Genomic DNA, 24288 nt, shown 5'->3' with positions numbered 1-24288 from the left:
ATAAAATCTGCACTTCTCCCTTATCAGGAACCAAAGGAAATGCACAGATGGAAAGCTGAGATTGCACTCTGCTCCTCCAGCACATTGTTAAAACTATGAATAAAGCCATGAAAGGTTTGTTAGACCACGACACCACTGGCAATGTGCAGTGCTTGGGATCTAAAGCCCTGACCTGACCATGGACTTGAAACTCAGCCAGCTCCATGGTGCCACAGCAGTGAGGAAAACACTTTGCCCTCAAAGGCAGGGAAAGGAAGAGGCAACTTCTGGGACTCACAAAAGGAGGCCTTGGGCTCCTTCAAGAAAAGCAGCTGTTCTGAGAGTACCTACAAAAATATCATCCCCGTGTGCCCCAGGCTCGACCCCAGCATCCAAATGTACTTTCACTGAATAGATGGCAAAATTTCCATGAAGTTAAATGGAAGCAGGATGAAATCCTCAGCTTTTGAAATCCCTAAGTAGGACAAGGTTCTGCACTAGCAATTCTAGCCAAACAAGAGTAGATCTGAGCACTGCTCTAACCATTGCTGTTGGAAAGTGGCAATGCACAGCCCTGAAGGCAACATCCATTTCATTTTCAAATGGGGACCACAGTGTCACTTGCAAATCCCTCACCCCCAGACATACTGCAGGATTTCACAAGAGAAAATGGTACAGAACTGTTCCATCAATGCAAATTCCTCTTTCCTTCTGCAAAAGAGGCATCACCTGTAAGCATCCACCCATATTTCATGAACAAAACACAACAATAATTCCTGCCCTTCTTTTCGTCTACACTTCTTGCCAGCCAGAAAAACCCGAAAGGCCACGAAGCAGTCTCAGTGCACAAAAATATCCCCTGGCTGCTGCAGGATAAGGCTCGAATTCTGCAAATATTTCTGTGTTTATAGACATACAAGAGAGTTCAACAGACCAAAAGAATGTGAAGTGCCTTACCTCCCAACCGTAACTGGGATCTTTAAGGTGTGGTCGCTGCTCTCCTACAAAAGGGCCAAACTTTTCCCCTGCTTCGATCTTCCTTTTGGTCCATATTCCTAATCCTGCTCCTGGAATGTTGGATTCTCGGAGTTCAAACTCAGAAGGAATGGGAATGTCATCAGGAATGTATATTGGAGCCTTGTAAGGAGAGCTCTCCTTTGGTGTGAAAGCTTCACTGGAGGTTGCTGGAGAAGATGGCTCTTGAATGCCAATGGAGGTTGGGCACTGGATGTTTGCAGCCTCTCCATCAGCTTCTGGTGCTTCCTCCAAAGGAAGTTCAGGAAAACTTTCATACAAACATTCATCACCTGGAAAACAAAGCCAAACAGCAGGATTTGAGACATCTTGACAGCTTTTGCACATGAAGCCCTTTCGGCCCACCCACGAAATGGAGAGGACAGTTTGGTAGGAGGGCAGAACCTTCATCAATCACTAGTCCAGCAGCAGAGCCTCAGCCTGGAAGGAGCTGAGCCTCTTTCCTATCATAGGCCTGGGGGTACACAGAACTTCTCAATATTCCTGACATCAAAAGTGGTTTCCATCACTGAGCACAAGCAAGGGAATTGCATACAGATGTCCGGGCGGGCACAGCCCATTGTCCAATCTGGTCCGGATGTAGCGCTTTGCATCACAGACTCTTTGAAATTAAAATTGAAAGGCAGCATTATACCTTACAACTGAAATCTAAGTGAAGTGAAAAGCAGAAAAGCTTTACCAGTCTTTCAGAGAGACAGATTGAACTTAAAGTAGCCAAAATTAAGTTTGATGGCCTCCAATTAGTCTTTGGAAGAAAGGATCCAGCCTACCACACAACTCTTGGCAAGAGCTTCAGCTGATGTAAATCAGTGTCTTACCACTGACCTCTGAGAAACTCAATGGTCTAAAATAAGTTCAGGATCCAAACAGCACCTTAAAGAGAGCATGAACCTTCTCCTTTTACAGTTGCAAAAGACCTGGGGCAGATCCAAAACCCATTAAAAAAAAAAAAATTCCTTCATCTCTGGGGCCTAGCCAGCAGACAAAAAAGAAAAGAAAAAAAAGAAAAAATCTTACTATTTCTGACAGCTCAAAACGTAAGGCTGATTGTGCATTCCTTTTAGTTAAAAAAACAACTGAGTGACTTCAGCAGGGGCTTCAGCTGCACAGGCAATGCAGCACTCAACCCATTAATGCAGGCAAAAGAAGCAAAAAGCCAAACTACCCCAAACCCTTCTGAATTGTTTACATTCATTTCACTTCATTAATGTTACCATACTTTTCCTAAACACCAGCATTTGTCCCTCTGCATGCTAACCTAAATAAGAGGTGCAATACTGTTCTCTAAGGAATAAGGTTGAGATCAGGTATTTAACATCTGAGCATAAGGATATTTGCATAATATGGTTGGCTCAGAAATTAAAGTGTTACGCTGAGCTTGGCACCCAGAATGACTCCGTTTCAGTGAAGAAACAGGAAACTTTAAAATATTCTTTCAATTTCTTGCTCATTTAAGAAACTATCCATGGTAGATTAGCACCGTATGCCTTTTCCACTAGAAACTGGTCATAGCCCATTATCTCTCACATCTTTGTTACATATTATCTCACAGTTTTATATCTGTACTTTCATGCTTCTGGTACTGCCTAAGACAAACACTGGGACATAACAAATCATTCGAATAGATTGCTCCCATCACATGACTGGCAAACTGGATTCTTCATCTGTGAGCAATTTATTCACAGCCATGAACTGTTTTTCTTTCTTTTATGTGGCACTGGCTATGACCTCATACATGTCACAAGAAAGTTCAGCTACTCTTTGCCTCGGCCTCTGGGTTGGCAGACTCTCCCTGCACTTTCACAACTGGACCCAATATCGATTAGTTTGTCACTTTTCTAATACCTGGCTCTTTGAGCAGTCAAAATTCTCGACTGACTCTGCCAGTTAGCAGAGAAGGACATGCAGAGGAATTTTCCATCACTTAAGCTTTAGAAATCCTGCCTGTCATAGCTCAGTGGGTACTGAGTTTGGCCAAGATGCTCAAGAGCTTGTGAAAAGCACCAGTGCAGAGAGCTTGCTCTGTGTGTAGCACCTCTGAGCCCATGCCTGCACTTTTCTACCCATGGCAAAACTCAACCTGGACTCCAAGAGACAGGAAAGAAGTCATGAAAAGAGTAGAGACACAGCTCCACCTGGATGCCACCCTTCATCTCACTGAAACACCCAAGTTATCAGCCATCTCTGTCCTGCTGGGGCATTGCTGCTGCCCTCAACCATGGCTCTGCTCCAGTGTGGTGGCAGAGGATGGGCTGTGCCTCCCAAGCATCCCAGTAGCTCCAGTGGCTCCACTGACTTCAGAGGTCAGCAGGGATGCTGCATCCAGCCATGGAAGGCCCTCTTCCCATCAGATGTCTTCCCCCAACTGTTTAGCTTGCAGGGCTGTCTAAAGGACTGGTTTTGAAACAGGAAAAAAAACCCAACCCAAACCCACGTATACAGATGGGGTGCAGGAAGAGAAATCACACAAGGAAAGTGATCTGGATGATGATAAGCACATGGCTCACTGGAAGGGGAGGTGGGGGAGGCTTAAAAACTTCAGGCATTGAAATCCTACTGATTTTCCATGACAGCTGAGTGCATGACACAACCTCCTTTAAAAGCCCATCTCACACAGGCACTGCCATTGTCCCCACCCCATCAAGCAGTGCCCCATAAAGCCAAGGCTCTCCCTGTGTCCCTTAACCACAATTCACTCTCCTCCACAGGGCAGCCCCAGACAAACCACCTAAGTCACAGCAAGCAGTGACCTGCTCTGAGCCTTTCTCCCACAGGACCCCTTCCTTAACCCCCCTCTCCAGCAGTGATTGCCCACGAGCAGGCACAAGCTGAGCCTCAAAGATTTAACAGAAGCATGGCCTTGCAGATGTTTCTTCTCCCCCAGGGACAGTCCAGTTTAATTTCTCTCTTGCAGCCTCAGAGGCCTGGGTTATACTTATCTCAGTCATTCTGGCTGCGCTCGGTTTTAGCCATATAGGGTCAAACCTGCAGCTGATAAATTGGCCTCTGGAAGGCTGGCAGGGAGACAAGTCCTTTTGCTGGGTCTATTGTGCCTCCTTTGATTTCCAGCAGCCACACCCAATGCCGTCGTTAAACATGGGATTTCAGTTTAAAAGCTCTGGAAAAATGGAATATGCCTATGGTGGCCCAAAGCCCTAAGAGTGTGGGTAAAAGAGAAATACTGTTCTGCCTGAAACAGTGATGTGTTCTAGAAAAAAATATATGTTAAAACCTCAAAAGGAAAAAGAAGCTGAATAACCAAGAGGCAGGAAGACCATGAAGATATATTTGTGAAATTAGTGATGAAAAGAGATATTAAAAATCAATGTGTATGAACCAGGAGTCAGTCTTCATTTTCAAGGAGTGTGGGACTATTCTCCTTAAAATTTACACCCTCATGGATCAGAGGGACTTCTAACAGAACTGTGGGGTATTGACTGATAGAAAATCTTTGGGAGGTTAGAATTAGACCCAAGGACTGTGCTGGTAAGCATCACTTTCCCAGTGAACTGCAAATCATTCAGACAGCACTGCAGTTTTGAAATTCAAGATGGCTTCTTTAAACTCCAGTAATTATCCCAGCTCAAAATGAGATGAAATAAAACTGAGCCCCCTGATAAAGGACCAGATGAGATTAGGTAATGTGGGAGCTGAGATACTAACCTCCATAAAATTCTTCACTGTTATTTTATAATAAAAACATGAGCAAGCTTCAAAGGAAACCCAGGAGGAAAGGTTAATTGCTACTAAATGACCAGGGTGGACACCTGCATTTGCACTTTTGACACAACCTTGCACGCCAGCAGGAAAGAGGCCACGTGGCTGCCTGCTGGGGACGTGCCCGGTGAGGAGGGGCGAGCCCAAGCCATGTGCCAGAGCTGTCACCAGGACTCCAGGGCGTGGGGTCACTTTGGAGACCAAGAGGTCTCCTGGGCATGGCTGGGAGGAGGAGAGAACTTCCTTCCATGTCCATGTTTCCATGTTTCTTAGCAGTTCAGCACGCTCTTCCTCTCCAAGAGGAATTCTTTAGGAGGCACTAAGGACCAAGAGAGGCAGAGGTTGCTGGACGTAACCCAAACCACTTTCCAGTTGGAAATACATGGAGGTGCTCTTTTCAGAAACACACTGGGCCACACCTTCAGTGACAATGTCTTTCTGCAGCCAAAATACCACATGACAGCATCTCACCACGAGGGGATGTGCTGGCCTGTTGTGCATATTATATATATATATATTTATCAGCATTTCAGAGTGTTCTTCAACTCAAAGTTCCTGAAAGTCCTCTGAAAATCAAGGTTTCACCCAGCTCTCCAGACCCAAAGCCACCCCTAAAAAACAAATCCATCCATGCAGACTTTGCATCCTCCCTTTCTTCAGGTAATTTGTGTCTGAGGAGACACATTCCCAAAGCAGCTATTGACTGATAAACCCTCTAGCACATGAATAAAGTTCTCTGCACTTGCAGTCATGCACGTGGACACCAGTGACATAAGCTGAGTGGCTAAGTGCTCTGGATGGAGGAGCAAGGCTGGAAGCAAAAGCATCCAGAGAGCCTACTTCAACAGTATTTCTAATGTCACCATCTTCAAGCAAGATAAAGCTGAGATAAATATGGAAGTGGTTCTTTGCAAAAGAATATTCACACAAGTTGATGCCTGCAGCTTCCCAAAGGTGAGAAAGATGAGCCCAAGATCCAAAGATTAGACATTGGAAGGACCTGGCACTGTTAACTGGGAGAAGTCCATCACATGTCAGGAGCTCTGAGCTCCATTACCTCTGGGGATCATGCCTGATATGGAGCTTTTGGCTAGGATGCATCAGTGAGGGCTTTGGGGTAGCACAACAGGACAGTGTGAATTGGACCCTCCTCCTGTGTACAGCAAGGGTGGATCACCACAAAACCCTCGTCTGGAGCCTTGAGAGAGACCAGAGAACATTTGTTTCTATTTGTTTGACCTAGCATTTCTATTCAGTGCTGAGGAAACTGGCATGGAGTATTTGCAGAGATATCTGCAAAGGAGGCAGGCATTTCCTGCTGCATACAAAGGGGACACCTTTATCTGAATCTCTGTTTGAACGAGTATTAAAGAAAAACTGTTACAGGCAGGGACTGATTGATTGCAACATATATCCACATCAGTCTAGAACATGGGAGGTCAGGAAAAGCAGAATATCAAAAGAAAGCCCATGAGCTTCCAAAGGAACATTTAGCCAGTGGTGAATGAAAAATGGGAGCCACCTAAGAGTCCCATGCCAGGTAACCCTGACTCAAAGGGGGGCACTTTTACCTCCTCTGGAGGAGAAAAAAAGAAGGATCCTTAGGCTTTAGAAACACAAAAGGTTGGGTTAGTATCTCCAGCCTCAGAAGGGACTCTAGCCAAGAGCTACATTACTCTACTTGCACATTTTATCAGTTAACATACCTGAAACTGGTTTGTACTGCTCCCTGGTCACAGAACTGTTGTGTGGAGCTGGTCCTAATGCTGCTCATTTATCACTATTGGTATTGTGGGGGGGCAGGCAGGACCCCATTGTGAAAAGCATCAGATAGATCTAATAAGTGAGATTAGATTCTAAACAGAATAGAACCAGTAATTCCCAGTTAGGTAAAAATCATAAAACTCAGAGGAGAGAGAAAAAGCACTCTTAGAAATAGACAGTTTGGTTCCACACCTGAGTTTAGAGACAAAGTTCAATTACCAAGGAAAAATAGTTTCACAAATATCAGCCTTCAAATGCACAAGTATTTTACATCCTTCTGTTACTTGGCACTTGCACAGGTGTGAGAAAACCAAAGCTGCCCTGAACCCACCTAAAAGGTCCAACCTGGACCACCACGTGCATGGAGCAGGCAATGAGAGCAAAGAGCCCCAAAGCACCCTCAAAGCCAGATTCTGATTTCTCTTGCACAACTGCTAAATCCACATTAATTACTTTAGACTTTCACCACAGCATAAACGAGGGCAGCGTCTGTCCTGGAGTTAGCCAAAATCGCTGGAATTTCTTTGGATTGATGCTAATGGAACAAAACGAGAGGGGGAAAAACAGGATTGCAGCTTCCCCTGGGTGCTGGTGATGCTGCAGGTCGCATTGGCACCGCGTGTTCCCAGGAGCCTCCCGGCACGGAGCGAACCCTTCTGCTGTGCTGGCAGAAGAGGGAGTTGTAGGAAAAGCTGCGCAGACAAAGGCAGGAGGAAAAGGCAGCCCGGGAGAGGCTGAGCACAGCCCGCTATGAGGCTGGAGTACCGAGGACACCAACTCCTCATGGTGCTGCGACATCCACGAGAAGCTGAGCTGCTGGGATCATTGCTTTGATCAACTGCAAAGGGCTGCTGGGAGCTTCTGTCTGTGCCTGATGGTGAGATCAGTAACAGCACAGACCACTCTCACAAGAAAAATTTGAAACCTGCCTTGCATGAGAAGCAACGTTTTCTTCTGAAATTACCTTTTGTAAAAAGTGACCCTGAAACAAGAGGCTCACAGTGGGAGCAGGAGGAAGCTCCTCATGGCTGCATGAGCACCAACTGCTTGGGAAAAATCCATCCAGGCGAGTGAGAAGCCACGTTGCAGACACTCAAGAACACCAAGACTTCCAGAGAGGATAATTCCAGCATTGCCAGGTGGTGGTACTGGACCAGCAAAGTTGTGGTATAGCAACTGCATAGGGACCTGCCTGTCATCTCTGGCAATTCTCACTATCAGCCCCTACAATAACTGGTAGCATTTGGTGCTCTGTCTAGTGTCATTCATGTCTAATTGAGTAACACAGTCAAAAGCATCTGATGTGGACCAGACCCTGGCTTTTAATTAGGGTCCAGCACTCAGAGACTTGGGGTCAAACTGTACTTTCATTTGCACAGGAGCTGCTCTCCTTGATGTCAGGGGAAGTTGCACCTGCATAGCTGGAAAGAAAATTTGGCTGCTCACGTTCCCTTGCACTTTCCATACAAATAATTGTATTATATGCAGCAACAAAAAAATTATAAATGTTGGCTGGCACGCACTGAATTTATTTACAAGTTGAGGCTAATTTTATTTATAGTTCCAGTACAATCATCTCCTGTGGAAATATTTATGTTATCTGTACTCTTGGTCTGTTCAAATCTACAGCAATCATAAACACCACTGAAAAATTATTCGCAGTTAGCAGGGTTTAAACTACCCATTATATCACTGGCTAGTGCCAATAAACTTTGGTGCTGGTTGATAAAGTTTCCTCAATGGAATATATATATAATTGACTTTCAGAAATCTTTTCTGGGTTACACAGAGCAGGGGGGTAAGAGGAGAAGGAAATGCCAGGGGTAGGGTTTGATGTACTGAAGGCCAGATCTGAAGCTAGCAAGGAGCCTCTAGAGATCCACATAAGCTGGGAGGCAGCCCAAAATATGCTGAAATTCTAACTCGGAGCTTAAATTTGTATCTTAGTAAAATATTTCAACCAAGCAGAGCTGCAGGAGCTAACACCTACTGACTAATGCTCTTTGTGACTATGTGGAGTAGATGCAAGGAAAGGGAGGGGGAATTGGCCTTGAAATTTTGAGCCCTGAGCACTGGTCACTGCTAAGGGAGGAAAATGGATTAGAGGGACCAGGTTTTGTTCATTGTTTGATTGCCATAGTGGTAAACATGACATATATTCTAACAGTGCCATGGCATGAGAAGCCAGTGAGTGTGTTTAGGAGAAACCTAAGGACAGGAAGGTTAAATGTGAATTAGTGAGATCAGCCACTTCTAGATAGAAAATACTGACTGGGAACAAAATGTAAGACAGAAAAGGTAACACATTAACAGCCCCTGACACTGTAAAAAACTATTGCTGCAAAAAACCACTTTAAAATGAAAACAATTACTAAAACCTGCAGTCTTATAATCAACACAAATGAAACTTTATCTGAATGTAATAAATCAGCGTAACTGAACTTTTTACTCATTAGTAGACCTTTACTGTTTTAAACTAAGAAGTGTCACAAATTAGCAGTGGAAATCATATGCTTCTTTCTGAAAGAAAGCACTAATAAAAGATGACTATTCTACCAAATTATAATGAAGACAGATAACAGAGTGAATTATAAAATAAAGGTTATAGATAGAGACTGAGCCTTGTAGAGGTAATGACTTTTAATTGGATTGAGTTTATCGTATTTTCAGAGGTACAGCACAACCAGAAGAAAGGATTAGAGTTATTTCCACATTTCATTATTTGGCATAATGAGAAAACAGAGGGAGGTCTACATCCCTGATGTGTTTGGTAAGCCACAGGAGATGTTGAACATGTCAGTATCTGGTAGAGTACGGTCCTGAGACACAAATGCATTTGCTCCCTTATAATGCAGCAAAGTGCAATCAGTTGAAAAAAAAAAATAGAAGGGAAAAAGCCAGGTCATGAAGTTCCGTTTCAAAAGCACATTACAAATAAAAAGGAATTTAACCCATTCCTGTCAGCAGCCACTTCAGCCCTGGCCTACAAATATCCCATTGGGAAGCTGAGCAATTCTTTCGTTAAGCAAGGACAAATTAAAAAAACAAAAAAGGAAAATTTATGAAGGTTAAGCCACCCCATCCATGACCAGTCATGAAAAAAAGGTCCTGGGGAAATCATCAGGGAGGGAACCTGCCCTGCCTGAACCCCACAGGGATGCCCTACCCAGACCCCATTTGGGAAGAGCCCAGGACACAGATCAGTAAGAGGAAGGCAGCTGGGAATGAAAGAGCAAGAGCTGAGGGGTTCTTGGAGAAGCCCAGTGGAGGTGGCAGAGCACCAGGGATGTCCCCAAGTATTTCAGGGAGTGCTTGAGTTTCAGAGAGTTGCCTCTGGAAAATTGAGCTGCCATAGAGAGGAGTTGGAAGGGTTTGTATCAGCAGCCAGACAGCTTTTTAATTATGCAATTAAAGTGAGAGAGTCTTAATTCTATTTGAGCCACACTGTGATGCAGTGTAGTTAAGTCCTTGAGATGCTAACAGAAGTACATGTAACAAGTACACTAATCAGGAAAAGTATCCAGCCATTAATCCTACAACACTGTCCACTTCAAAAACTCAAGGTCTGGCAGGACTGGTTTCCAGCATTTGTTTCTGAGGAGATACAAGGCCACAATTTTTCCTGCAAGTGACTTCTCAGCAGCATGTGCTGTAGTGAGATCTCCACAAGGTCACCCAGTAACAAGCAAGATGTACTTAGCTGATTGGAAAATCATGAATCTTCTGAGCAACTTATATTTTATGTCACACTTGCAAGCATATTCTGTATCATTCTGTAGGGCATTAGTCTCTGTTTATATACAACCTCTTTGGATCAGTAAAGTCAGAATTATTTTTTTTTTACAAAAAAAACCCTTTGGGGACAGTTTTATATCATCACATGAAAGAACACTCCTGCATGACAGCATTTTTTCCAAGACATGGATGACAATTTGTTCCCATTTGTCTCTGTGAAACCTAGGTCCTTGACTAGCACACATAGCTTTGACAAATCCTTCTAACCTGTATCTTCATCAACACAACACATAAATGGTTTTAAAAAGAATCTTGTTTCATTTGTCCAGAAAAAAAAAAGCACTCTGAACTGATCTACATTATCCTCACTGATCCCAGTTCCCCTTTGCTCCAGACACTGCCCATTTCTGTTAAAACTTCCAGTTTGTTCTGACAAACCATATTCTACCTGTCCCACTGTACATTTTTAAAAGTACCCAATAATATCCACAGAAGACTCATGCTCCATAGTATCCATTTGTTTCTCTTGACACGTTTCAAAAGGTGGGTCTATCACAAAGTTGGAATTTAAGGGGTATCTCATGGCAGTAGGACTTACAGCAAGGATTGAGACAAAAGAAAACTACACCCGTTAAGTACACACATAATTCTCCATTGCCATTCTAAGTTTATTTTTTCCTAAAAATCAGAGCACACGAGTGTGATGAGCTACAAGGATTTGTAGCACTTATTTTTCTTGGCCTTTTTTTAAGGGGAATAGGCTGAGCTTTTTGCAACCACACCACCCACATAAAACGAGGTCCCAGCCCTTCCATCACCAGAGGGCTTTGTGCACTCCAGGGATGCTGCACTGCCAGCAAACACAGCTCCCTCCCCATGCCCTGCCTACACCCTCTGCCACAAGAAGGTGTTTGAGAAACAGAGGTTGGCTTTTCCCTTGAAAACCTTTTCTTTTCTCTCCACTCTTTCCCATTTCTTTCTCCTCTCACTTTTCTCAGAGCTGCTTCATTTTCTTTTCCACGTTGTTACCGAAAAATCATGGAAAAGGAAAATATTGAGCTGTAAAAAAAAAATAATAAAATCAAAATATTACAGCTCTGAGACTTTTGCTGAGCAATAAGGAGACTCTTTTTAAAAAGAGAAGTGTTTGCAGAAATTAGGCAAATCCAGGATGTTGTCACCTCTTTCCTATAAAACTGTTCCTCGAGCAATTTAGAAGCTTTGCTGAGGGTGTTTGTCTGGCTGTATTTTCACCCAGCACGTCTCTGAAGTGTAAGCTCTCTACAAGGTGACTGCTTTGAGGTTTTCAACACTATCTAAGAGTTTTCCACTCTTGCTTCTCTCACTTGCTGGTGGTCCAACCCCGACACCAGGAGGTGCCTGCTCCCTCTTTAAGTATTTGCAGCCTCAGCCAAAAAACACCCTATGCTACACCCTTCATTTGGTCAGAGTAACACCTCGCTCTGTTCACCTCCTTTCCTCATTCTTTGGAGGAAAATGAGTAAAATATGTTACATCCATCTGCAGGGAAAACCTTTCCCCTGCAGCTCTCAGGACCAGAAGCCCCACTGCCAAGGGTTCTCTTCTCTCATGTTTGGAGATTTCCACTGAAGCCAAAGCTTGACAGAGATATTACAGACACAGAAACCACTGGGGAGGTTTTGAGCAACAAAGACCCAAATTTTTCAAGACCAGCTAGTTAAAAAAAGATTGAAAAGTTATTTCAGCACACACAGGACTAAGAAGACAGACCTGGGTTCTCACAAACCATAGAGCTTTGGCTTGCAGTGAATGAGGAACTGCACATGCAGTTGCTTTTGCAAACACATCCAGTCAATGAATTCTCCCATTCCCTCTTGGGTTTCCCATTTCTTCCACGGGATCATATTATCTCATTTGCCTCAGATGAGCCCCTTGGCACACAGCTCATCTCTCCCCGGTGCTTTGAAGATGCAGAACAGGACAGTATGGAAATGCCAAGTGCTCTTGTAGCACCAGTAGCCTGTTGTAAGGCAGGAGGAGTGACAGTCCTTATTCTGATCACATCCCCCCTCCAAAATCAACAGTGACACCAGTGTGAAACCAGAACGAGTCCCCTGCTGTGAAACAGTTAACATCAGTTAGATCTATTTTGACTTTAAAAAAAAGGAAAGAAAAAGAGTAGGACTTCAGTTTATTTTGCATGGATTCCTGGTCAAAGCCTCAGATGTTTTGTAGATATTTATTGATATATATTAACTGTAAAGAAAGTTAACTGCTAATGCAATTTATTCCACTCTTTGTTCTGTACACCTTGTATCGCTTTCTATGAAACTGTTGATCTTGGAAAAGCAGAGGATTCCTGGTGAGCTGTTAGTGGAGAGCAATAAATCAGCACTCTGAAAGCTTCTGGTTCATCCCAACATCCCAGTAACTTGGAAACAAATTTGAAAAATAATCTTTTCTTTTTTTTTCCCCTCCTCAAATTGGCAACCCTCATGAGTTCTATTGTTTTCATGTGCAGGCTGCTGTACAACAGCTTAAATAAAACCATAGAAGTTAATGGAGCAAAGTCAGGCTCAGTGTAATAGGATGCCATGCCACAGAGACCCTGGCCCAGGGCTCTCCATCCCAAGGACTCACAGAGGACCCTGCAAGCTCAAACAAACATGAGGTTGTTATATACTTTAATTCTACTTATTATGTCACTACAGCCTAATCTTTTGTTATAAAGAGTACTTAACTATATCTATTTATGTTTATGGACATGGATTTAAGCACTGTTTATAATGACAGGAATGTATATATACAAAATGGGGATGTAATATAATATTATATATATACACACCCAGAGACACATTCCAAATCATGGAAGTGATGGAGTCTTTGATTAAAAATAGCTTGAGGAGTACACATTTGTGTGTGAGGAAAACAGTGTGTCTTTTCCTGACGTTGTTCTGAGAATGACTTCATTTCCTTTCTTCCCAAAACGTAGTCAAAAATGCTCAGAAACTTTCAAGCCAGACTGCAGAGCCAGAGTGGTCCCAGAAGGAAATCTTTTGTCCCAAAGCCTTCCCTAGAGCATCAGTGTCTGTGCCAGGAGAGCAGAGCGGGAGCAGCATGGGCTGAGCTTGCTACTCTCAGAGACAAAGTGAGAGCAACAAATTGCATTTTTAACTGTCCCTCATTAATTCATTAAGAGCTGAAGTCAAATAAAAGCAGCTCTTCATAGAGCTCAGGCATCAAACTAACACCTTCAGTGACCTTCTCCACACTCCTGTGCCTCTTAATTCAGCAAGATGGGTAAGAACCACACAGAACTCCAAGCTTAGCAGAGGAAATAAAAAGCAAATATCATGAGGAGCAGTTGAGGGAACTGGGGATGTTCAGCCTGGAGAAAAGGAGGCTGAGGGGAGACCTCACTCTCTACAACTTCCTGAAAGGAGGTTGTACCAATGTGGGTGTTGGTTTCTTCTCCCAACTAAGAAGTGAAAGCTCAAAGCTTGAGAAGTCCTTCCCAAAGCCCAGAAAACCTCAGCCAGGAGCTGTAGTCCAAAGGGAATTTTGGCCTATTAGAAAGTGCCTGTGAAAAGCTCCTGGGCTGAGACCACCAGAGATGCTGCCCAGCTCCCAGACTGGTTTGGAGGACTCCCACTATGCAGGAGAGTCCATTTCTATTCCCTGCTGCTCATCAGGGACTTCATTTTGGGACAGCCTTATGTTCTTTCACCAGAGGCCAAACCCCAAGCATTGAAGCATCCAGAGGGAATTTTGTAGAAGAAAGAGCTCAGCATCATTTTTTCCCAGGTATTTTAGCTGAATGGGATAGACCAAATAAATACCACTTGTTGTTTAAAGTGCAAATCCCAGCAACTTCTTTGAACAGGAGCATTTGGTAGTTGACACATCTACGGATGTTTTAAATCATAAGGGCATCCACTCCATTTTGGTTTTAATGTGTTTGTGTGTGAAGTTCTTTGTCATTCCAGCCCACCTGTCTCAGAGCACAGAAATCGAAAACAGGAGTAACTCTCAAATTTCACCTCAATTTAATCCATCACAGAAAGAGGACTGGCTTTGCACTGTATATAAAAAAAAAACCTCACCAGGACATTTAAACAAAGTGACACAGATCATCAGCAGATCAACTGAAAATGACAGCTCAATCAAACAAATGTATGTTGAGAATTTCCACAGGGCAGCTCTAGCTGCAGCCAAACCAAATTTGTTTAGTATACATAAGTTAGCTGCTTAGAAACATTCAGTGTGCTGCTAGCCAGATGATGACTTTCCCAGATAAACATCTATTTAACCAAATATCCCCCCATCCATGGAAGTGCTAGCTGAGTTTTGATGCATCCTCCTAGGCTCTTAAAAATATGACTTAGCTCCTGTGGCAGGCTGGTACTTGGCAGCCATGTGGCACTTTAGTGAAAAATAACTAAAAAGCTCCTTTAAAAAATGTTATAACTACCAAAAGGTAGGCAAAAACTCTATAATCTTGATGAAGTGCTTCTGGCTGCCAATAAATTCACAAAGTGGCACTAAGGTGAAACACAAATTACAAACTTGGGAAACGTGGGAGAGAACTGTGCATCCTGTGCCATCTGTCAAATATATGGAGAGGAGGGGATCTGCCTGATACTTCAAGTGAGGTTTTCCTCCTGAAATCAATGACAAATCCCCTATAGGTTCCAGAGGTGCCACATAAAGCTTTTGCTGCAGAAATGCATTGATAAGAGTTTTCCCTCTGCAATTCTACCCAGCTTTAGAGCAGCAATCCTGCAATATTAGTAAATAACAGTAAAAGAGGCAAAAGTAATTTTGAGGATTAGGAATCCATTTGGCAGATTTAGAGATCATTAATATATACCAAAAATTCCAGGCAAAATCAGATGGTTATGTGAAAGAGACTTCAGTTCAGGCAATGGCAACTCTTCCTGCTCTCAGCAGAATCAAGAGAGTTTGAGCCAGAAAAGGATGGGGTTCATACCCACTGCAATCAGGGGACAAAAGCCCATTGGGTGTCTAAAGCCAGATTTTATTTAGAATTATTGTTTTAGGGCCCAAAGGCACATGTGCTACTCACTCACCATTTGTACACACAGCTCTGCAGGTACATCTGTGTGTTTAGGGGGTCATAGTGAAACTGCATTAAACTCTGAGCTAAATAATGGACTGAGAAAAACTGGCTAATAGAATGACTTTCAATATAAGTTAGAATTTTGGGGAAAGTTTACTGTTTAATTATTTTATTTCTGATCTGTTAAAATGAATAGATTAAAAAAAAATAAAAGCTATGAGGCAATATGTACCCGCTCTTCAAAGCTCTGTCAAACAAGAGTGCCTATAAAGCACATTTTCTGATGGACATCTGCTTACTATTTAATATCCACAAAGAGAATATTTACTAAAAAAAACCAAGTGCAACAAATTAGTAGGCCTGTGATGCTGGTGCATCCCAAGGAGTGGTGTTTACACAAACAATCAGAGTGATGTGTGATGGTGATGGAAAGAATAGGAGCTTACAGAGTTGTCATAACTTATTTCCTGGAGCAAAACAAATCCACAAAAATGTGGGGTGTGAGCAGTCTGACAGCCCAAAGGAGCTAACGTTCAACCTGGAGACTGCCTGAGAAAGCAGAAAGCAGCTATAGTGTGCAGCAGGAAGAGAGAAATGTCTTTTTCTGGCTTCTTGTACAGAAGAGGAGACCAAGCTGCCTATGTCTGAATGCAGCAACCCCAGTGTCCTCCCCCCCAGTGACAGAGACACTCAGACACAGCTTCACCAGCCCACTGAGATGGGTTGGCTGCACACAAAACTGTTGAATACCATGGGATTCCCTTAAAAAGTTTCCATTTGGGGTGGGGAGGAGTTTAATTTATAAGTTTCCAGTGCAAACTTGTGCCTTTGCCAGAATTTGCAAGCTGATGTATCACTGGGCAAGAAAACCAAGGGAAAGGAGGGATGAAATAGAGCAAAATGGGAAGTATTAACCCCAGGAAGAGTTCCTACTGGATATTAATTTTCTTCAAATGCTGTGATTCTCCCCGTGCAAAAAAGCCACCTGATGACACAAAGCAGACATCACAACACTTAAAGTTTGTGTTATTTTCAGTGATGCAGGGTTGTTTTTTCCCCTTCCACTTCGCCCAAAAATAACAGGCAGAAAAACAAGCTAAAGATGCCTGTACAATGGGGAAATTTAAACAAGATGTAATCTTAGAAATTAACACTCAGAAAAGAAAAAGCAAGCATAAAAATAAATAGGGAAAGGAGCTTAGATAAATTAACCCAGAGAACCCAAACAACAAAACAAACCCAATGCTGCCACTGAATTATCTCTCTCAGAAAAATAATAATTAAAAAAGAGGGTTTGGTAAATTTTCCTTGATTTTATAAGTATGCATGTTTTCAAATTGTAAACCTGGAGATGCAAACCAGCTTAGATGGTACCCATGCAGCTCCTGAGTATTCTTGTCCTCTCTTTCTGATCCCAGCCTCCAAGCTACACATAAAATATGAGTCCCAGATTTCCAAGCTGCAGCATCAGCTCTGCTAAAGGCACCAAGGAGGGTGATACAGATTATCACTGATAGAATATTTCAGTTCTGCCAGGAAAACCAAGGATCAGACCATAAATTCTTCCTCCTTGCTGAGGAGTTTTTTGTCACTTAAATCCAATTTTAGTCATGTGAGTAAAACAATTTTATTCTTAGTGAGTTAAACACACCAGAGCAAAGAGACAAACAGGGCACATAACCACCAAAAATACTCTTGTCCTACTGTTTACTGAAGGAAATAAATCCAGGATATATTACATGGATGAGGAAAGCTTTTATTTCATTTTCTAGCCATGATCTGCCTAAGGTAGGAGTCCAAAAAATCATGGAGCTGCCTCAAAGCAGACAACCAAACCACAAAACTTGAGGTTTTCCTGGTTTCATTAGGAATTGCCACTAGGGTTGCTTACAACAACATTTACAGCCTTGATTCAGGGCTGGTTTGACCCAGTCTGGAGTAGAACTGAATCAGTTTATAGTGGGTATTGATAAGCTTGATATGAAAAAGACCCCAGAAGCTAAGACTGAGAGGAGCCAGGAGCAAGAAACTGCTTCATAACCATGAGCAACAGAGAGGGATCTGCAGGAATCAAAGCACAGGATGCACTACAGTTTCCACCACATTCCTCAGCCTCAGAGATCTGCCAATATTTTGCACGTAAGCATGGGAACCTTCAAAAGAGCTGATTTTGTCCCAAGAATGTACCAAACAATCACTACAAAGGAAAGTAATGAAAAATCCTCCTCCTGAACAAACATGTCATAAAAATAAACTGTAAATCATAAAACCCAAATGAAAACAACCACTCCTCCCCCAAAATTGCCCAAATAATGGGATGAGGAAGTTTTCACTGATTAGATTAAATACTGTGGAGCACTTTCAAACTCCAGGAACACTCATTTTTTGACACAAAGCAAGTCAGAGGACTTGGGCATGAAAAAGGCTTCTCAAAAGCAAAGCTCCTCAGCTAACTCTGCTTTTGGGGTTTGCTGCTCAGGTCAGTGGAAGAAAAATGAGGCTAACAAATGTTTTTGAAAACTCCAGTTCTTGAAAGCAAAGTTATTACTCTGAGGACTGAGCACCATTAAGCCCAAAACTCCAGCATCCCAGCTTCAGACAAAATGACAGATCTTCACACAAAGCACCTGTCTCAGATTATTTCCCCAGCTCAGCAGAGAAGGTAGCAAAATAAGTCAGACATCACAGGAGTAAACCAAAGCCATGCTCAGGAATTCAAGTCCTTAAGACAAAGGCTCTCCACATTTATTCTACCCCAGCAGCTCTGTGTCAAATATCTCAATCTTACAATGGGTCAGCTTCCTACCCCTCAGTTTTCCACTTTCTACCTGGGATCCACAAAGTCCAGCAGTGACAGAATGATGATAAATTGAGTTTCTTTACTGTCTTTTGCCTTGGGAGCTTCTCATCCTTTAGAATGTTCCCTTCCAAGCACATCAAAACAGAAAAAAACCCAACAGCCCCCTTCCTCCTTTCCCCCCCCCCCCAAAAAAAAAAAACAAACCCAAAAAAAACCCTGCTACAAACATCCCTGGGGATCTGTGCCTGCTATCCACCAAAAGCACATGGATCTCCTGGCAGTTTGGTCCATAACAGGATTCAGTTCTACACCAGGACAATGTGTGTTTGGAGGCACCTTTCCCATAGCTCTAGCTTGGAGTCTTTGCTCCTTTGTTCCTATGGAGGACCTGGTCTTCTCTTTTAACCTTCTTATTGCTAGAAAGCTCATTCCCAGCCTCAGAATATTCATGGATTCTTTATTGCCAATTTGTATCTGTTCCAGCACTGTCCTTTAGCTGAAAGGGTTTGCTGGGTGTGTTTATCACCTTCAGTATCAGTCACGACCTCCATCAGCCTTTATTTCCCACAGATAAACCAGCCAAGATTTTTTCCCTCTTTTTTAATTCAATTATCAATCATCAGCTGTTCAATTAGAGATGGTGCAACTCTAACACCAAGGAACCTCAGAACAGGAGACATCATCCCAGCCACCATCACAGAGACAACACAACATCGTGGCAAGAGCAAGTGTGCAATTAATCCTTAAATCAGAAAAGAGGGGCAAGAGGAGCACTGAAAGCAGCATCTCCCCTTTCAGTGGGTTAAATGTGACTTCCTCCCTTGTTGCTGCAGAAATCCCAGCCAGGACAAGCTGCTCTCAGGAAGCAATTACAGGGAAGCAGCAGTGCAGAAGATGGATCTGTTTCTCAGCTCTTTCACATGTCACTTTTAAGGAAGGAGCTGGCCATGTGGCTCACAACTTCTTATCTAAATATTTCCAAAGGAAAATAGCCCAAAATGTGGCTCTTACCTATCAGCCACACAGGATCTCAAATTGTGCAAAAGATTTTGGAGCATTTTACAGACCAATCCAAATTATATCAATCTGATCCTGATTCCTGATCTCTCTGTCATTAAAGGCAAACTACTGATTGATGACATGGGGCAAGATGTCATCTGTGCTCTCTCCTGCCACTATTTTCAGGCTCTGTCATACAAATTTCACTTGTGCCATGGATGGGGGTGAGAAGCAGTGTGGGGAGAAGCTGTAAAATGCAGTTGTATGAGCCTGACCCAGTGCTCTCAATCATTTCTATTTAACCTAAATGGGACCATCTTTGGAAATGCATCATTGCTGAAGATCTTTGCAGCCAAAATATTTGGTTTAGTTCTGAATACAGGTGGACTCCATCATATAAATATACTTCTGTGTACTTATATATCAGAGCAGAGAGGAACCTCCCTTTGCCAGGACCATTCTTTGATGAAATTTTATCTTACTGACATAAAAAAATGCTAATTTTGATAGAGTTCCCTTTCATAAAAGCTTTCTGAATATTTATTTTCATTCCAGTGTGAAATAAAAATAAATTGTGAAACATAACAGGCTTCTGTAGAAAATAAGTAACATCTTACAGGCAGCTGCAGTGATTTTGCTTTTATTCAAGCCAAGCTAAACATGTCCTGAAGAGTTAAAAATTCCTTTTAATTAAAACACTTATCCCTGTCATTCTACCTGTGGCATCTCTGATGACAGATTTGAATCTGCAGCAGGTGCAGCTGTTTCCAAAACTCACTAAAAAGTAGGTAAAACCTTCTTAATTTGTTGTCATATTCCCACATCTCTCTGCTCCCCTCTGGGAGGGAAGGGCTTTGAGCATCCTGCACCCCTCAGCAGGCAAATCCAAGCCCTGCCTGCTAATAGATATTGAGGTTAACACTAAGTAATTCAAAGCTTCTCATTAATTACTGGTAATTGTCATGGCAATCTCCTTTCTCCTGTTTTACATCACGAGCAAATGATTTTTCATTGCAAAGTAGGTAAGAAGAGAGATGGCTGGGAAAACATAATTAGTTTCACTAATTAGTGGGATCTGATTTGAATATTTCTATTTGCTTTTGTAATTAAAAAACAAAAAACCAAAACACATCCTCAATGAATGGTTTTCCACATTAGGAAAACTCAGCCCATAAATTAAGATAATCAGCACTGCAAACCTGTTTCTCCATAAAGAAAAAACACCTCTGGCTGCTGAACATTCCCCAGGCAATATCATCCCAAAAAGGATGAGCCAGAGCCGAGAAGACACAGTCATGTCAAACCTCTCATCCCACAAAAGTTATTTCCTAGTACTAATAATCCTGCCTTAGATATTTTAATGAAATAATCATGTCTGCCCTTTTTGCCTTTCATCATATATTGGGTCAGTTTGTTTTTAGCAGCTCCCTGCCCAAACCACCCCAGGGTTATCTGATACAGCCAGGGATGGGTTCAGAACACTCAAAGAACCCCATGGCAATTTTCTAGGGAGGGTGAGGACTCATGCAGAGCCTGTCCTAAAGCTGTGTCAAAGCTGGGGTTGGTTAATTTCTGAACTGCTGAAGAACTCCTTCAAACCCTTCTAACTCTCAAAGTTTGGATGTTTGAATAGATGAATGGGATGGTTTTATCTTCTTCCACCCTTCCAGGAGAATATCAACTCTGAATCCTCCCAGGATGAAAACTTGTTTTTCTTCTTTATGAGAAAAGTGAATTAAATATTCTTTTGTATAGAAAGCCATGGCAGGGTAGTGATTTTCTTAAACTTTTGATTTGACTGAAAAAAACCCAAAACTGAAGCAGTGAAACAACAACTATAACTTCTCAATGTTTGGCTGTTATGAACCAAGCAAGGTTCTCAGAACTGTTGATATAGTATAAATAAAACCAATGCCATTCATCCATCCCCTTGGCTACTGCTGGGGCTGATGTGCAACTGGTTGAGGACAGCCATCTTGTTTTACACCATCAGTGTCACCAAGCCCATGGTGTCAGGCCAGCAGGAGCTGGGTGAATAAATAGAGGTAATAATTTATTCAGCATGTTTCTGTTTCATATAATAACTTGAGCAGATAATATTCTTTTATGTGTCTCCTATTCAAATATATTTCTGGATATTTTTAAAGTCATGGCTGAGTGGAAATATTTGAGATTTTAGCTGTTTTGTTTAGCAATGAGCAGTCAAAGCTTGCTCCTACCCAGTGACCTGATGAGCCCTAAAACATTTCCAGCCCAAGTTGATGCAGATGTGAAATTAACATTTACCTTCTGCTGCTTTTACCAGCAAAATCATAAATTCAGTTAATAACAGAAAAGAGTATTCATGGTGCTTTCTTGACAGCACTCATTCACCTCTGCACTTGTTATGGTAAAACAAAGTATTCGATGCTGTTCACTTTTGGCAAAACTCCACCATTCAGATACTGCTGCAGCCACGAGCTGGAACAGATCCTGGGCAGTTAAAAAAAATACAAAAAAACCCACCCAGCATCTAATTGTAGAACACAAATGTTTTCCTGATGGAGCAGGGGCTTCCTAGGAGGCTGCAGCCCATCTCCGGGTGGGCTTTCACACCATGGAGGAGATGGCATTTCCATTTGTAGCCACTGCTTTGGGAGGGAAACTCCAATCTCCTCCTCAGTGTGAAAGCCTTTGGCTGTTCTTCTGACTGGGACACAATATGAAACGTGCCTGGTGTGTTTTCTCCATAAACAAACCAAACCTCTCTCCCTTACAGAGCTGCCTTTCTTCTCCCAAGACCTACTAAAATCCTGGAGTCTCTATGAATCTATTAGAAATCCTTCCTGGAGAGTGGAACCAGACATTGTAAATGAACCATGGCTTAGAAACCCCCTTGTACCTGCAAATATCCCACAGATTCCTGAGGTGTTTTATGTCCTACCTATTTACTTGTTATGCTACTTCTCACCCTGTCATTCATTTATTTTTATGCTCTCAGCAGTTTTCTCTGATACTTTTCAAGGTGTTAGGGTGTCCCCTCTGCAGCACTTTTGGATTTGCTTGCAGAACTAATACACTGTGGCAACATCCAGAATATAATTGGTCAGATGCTTTGAGAGAAATTTTTTAGAAATTTAAAAAAAGGATTTAAAAGAGGAAAGTTTTCCCCATTACCTACACATTCATGAAAGATTAATAGACCCATCTTCAGGTTCCCAAAGAAGCCCAGCAAGCACAGAGGGAGGGCAAAACCCAGGACCAGGCTGACCAGAAGAAAACTTGAGCATCAACCCCAGACAGTGCAAACTGAGTCCAAGGCAATGTCTGGATGAGCTTCAAAGCCAAGCAGAATAGAGTTAACCCAGCTCACTGGGTTCCAGTGCCTGCTTACAATGGGACACTGTTTTCCTACACCAGGCTGCAGTTTCCAAAATTTTCCTTGCACCAGGGATGCAAAACTGGTATTTCTGGGGAAGATGACAAACAAAGGAGATTTAAAAAGAAAAATAAAAAAATCACTGCTGTCCATGCTCTGGATGATCCAGCCCTGGTCCTCAATGTCAAGGTGCCCACTAGAGCCTTGTAAAAAGAGCTGCTGCTCCTTAAAAAAAAAAACAAACCCAAACAAACAAAAAAAACCCCACACCCATTCTGCCCCTGTAGCAGAACTGGTTCTTGACTAATTTTCATGTGGTTTTGTACTTCACAGAAATGAAACTTCTGAACAACTATAAAGGTGTATCAGTAAAGAGAGAGATCCCCAAATAGAAAGTTTGGAACTTATCTTGAACTCCTCATCTGAATGCAGACCAAACAATATTGTGGCCACTCTGCAGGGTTCAGCCTGGCAAAAAGTTGCCAAATTCTTTCACAATATCCTGGGCAACTCCGGAGCTGCCAGGCTGGTTCCATCAGGAGTCTCCCTGGGGAGCATGGGCCTTGCCTGTCTCCACAAGAGCTGCCATCACACCTTCTGGTTCTCCCTTTTGATACTGATAATTCAATTTTAAGGGCAAAAATCCCTTCTAAGAAATCACTGGCAATATGACTCAATATTGAAACACTGCACATTCTGAATTGTTTCAACTGCCCCCTCCATCAAAAATATTCCTGATTTGCTGCATTTCCTAAATAACAGGGAAAAGTCACCACTGCATTTCCTAATAATGTATGCCCACAATTCTATTTTCCCCATCTGCTATGCTTGCCTAAGACTGGTCATTTGTTACCTGCTAGTTCCAATTGATTTCCCTTTGCCTCTGCCTCCCTTCACCAGGAGTGCAGGGAACAAACACCAGGATTTATACCAGCCAGCTCGTACCAATCATTAGATAACAAGGCCCTTTACTGAAAGCATTTAGAGTAAAACAATACTTTAAGTTTACCTTTACTTTCATTTCCTTCTTTACTACTTCAGGTTCAAAACAAGGCCAAAGAATTTCTTACATGGAAGATTAGACAACCATCTGATATAAATCCTTCACACCCCATACAATGTTTACCCTTCAGTTTCTGATGCAATTGCTTTTATTTCTTTTTTACATTGCTTTAATGAAACTCTAAGCCCTCTCTCTTTTGTACCCCTTCACTACCTATTGACCTGAATATGGAGAGACAGCTTCTCTCTTGGTGATGAGATGGCTTTTAGCCACCAAAAGCCATGGCACAAGTGACCTTGGGGCTTCAGCTCACCAAGCCTGAAGGGGGAACAGAGAGAGGGTGCCTTGGTTCTTCACAGGGAAATAACACCCCATGGCTGGACAAAGTGCTGTCCTAATGCAATTTTCTTCCCTTGCAGATCTTTAGAATGTGCATATTTCTTTATGTGGTAATGCCCAAGCTTTGACAGAGTTAGAATTTTCCAGCAGAACAAGATTAAAATTACTCTGAGAGCAGATTATGCTCCAGCAAAGCTTTAGCATTGTTCTAGTTGTGGCTGCTCTACCTGCTTCTGATTTCAGTGTCAAGGAGAGTGGTTGACATTCAACCACCCAAAGGGATGGGTGAAGCAACACCCAAAGTTCAGGTGTTTTAATAGGGAGCAGCTTTCTGAAGGCACTTTGCCCCCTCTCACCCCAACCACCACCAGAAGCTGGAGCTCTCCAGCAGCAGACACAGAAGAAGCTGCACCGTGTTCTGCAGACATGTTTGAAACTGCAGAAGCATCGTCCCCACAGCACTGAAATCTTTTAGGTCAAGGCTGCCAAAAAGACTG

General features: G+C 42.6%; 1 protein-coding gene across 1 annotated transcript in view; it reads right to left on the bottom strand.

Annotated features, from left to right (window-relative positions):
* Positions 1 to 771: 771 nt before the first annotated feature.
* LOC103535465 (histone-lysine N-methyltransferase MECOM) overlaps positions 772 to 24288 on the bottom strand; it is a 143718-nt gene continuing 120201 nt past the window's right edge. The window contains exon 2 of the mRNA XM_030455802.1: positions 772 to 1286. Coding sequence (XP_030311662.1) covers positions 772 to 1286 — 515 coding nt within the window. The remainder of the gene's footprint in view (positions 1287 to 24288) is intronic.

Source organism: Calypte anna, chromosome 9 (assembly GCF_003957555.1).
Source record: "Calypte anna isolate BGI_N300 chromosome 9, bCalAnn1_v1.p, whole genome shotgun sequence".
NCBI classification, from domain to species: Eukaryota; Metazoa; Chordata; class Aves; order Apodiformes; family Trochilidae; genus Calypte; species Calypte anna.
This window is presented reverse-complemented; position numbering and strand designations above follow the sequence as displayed.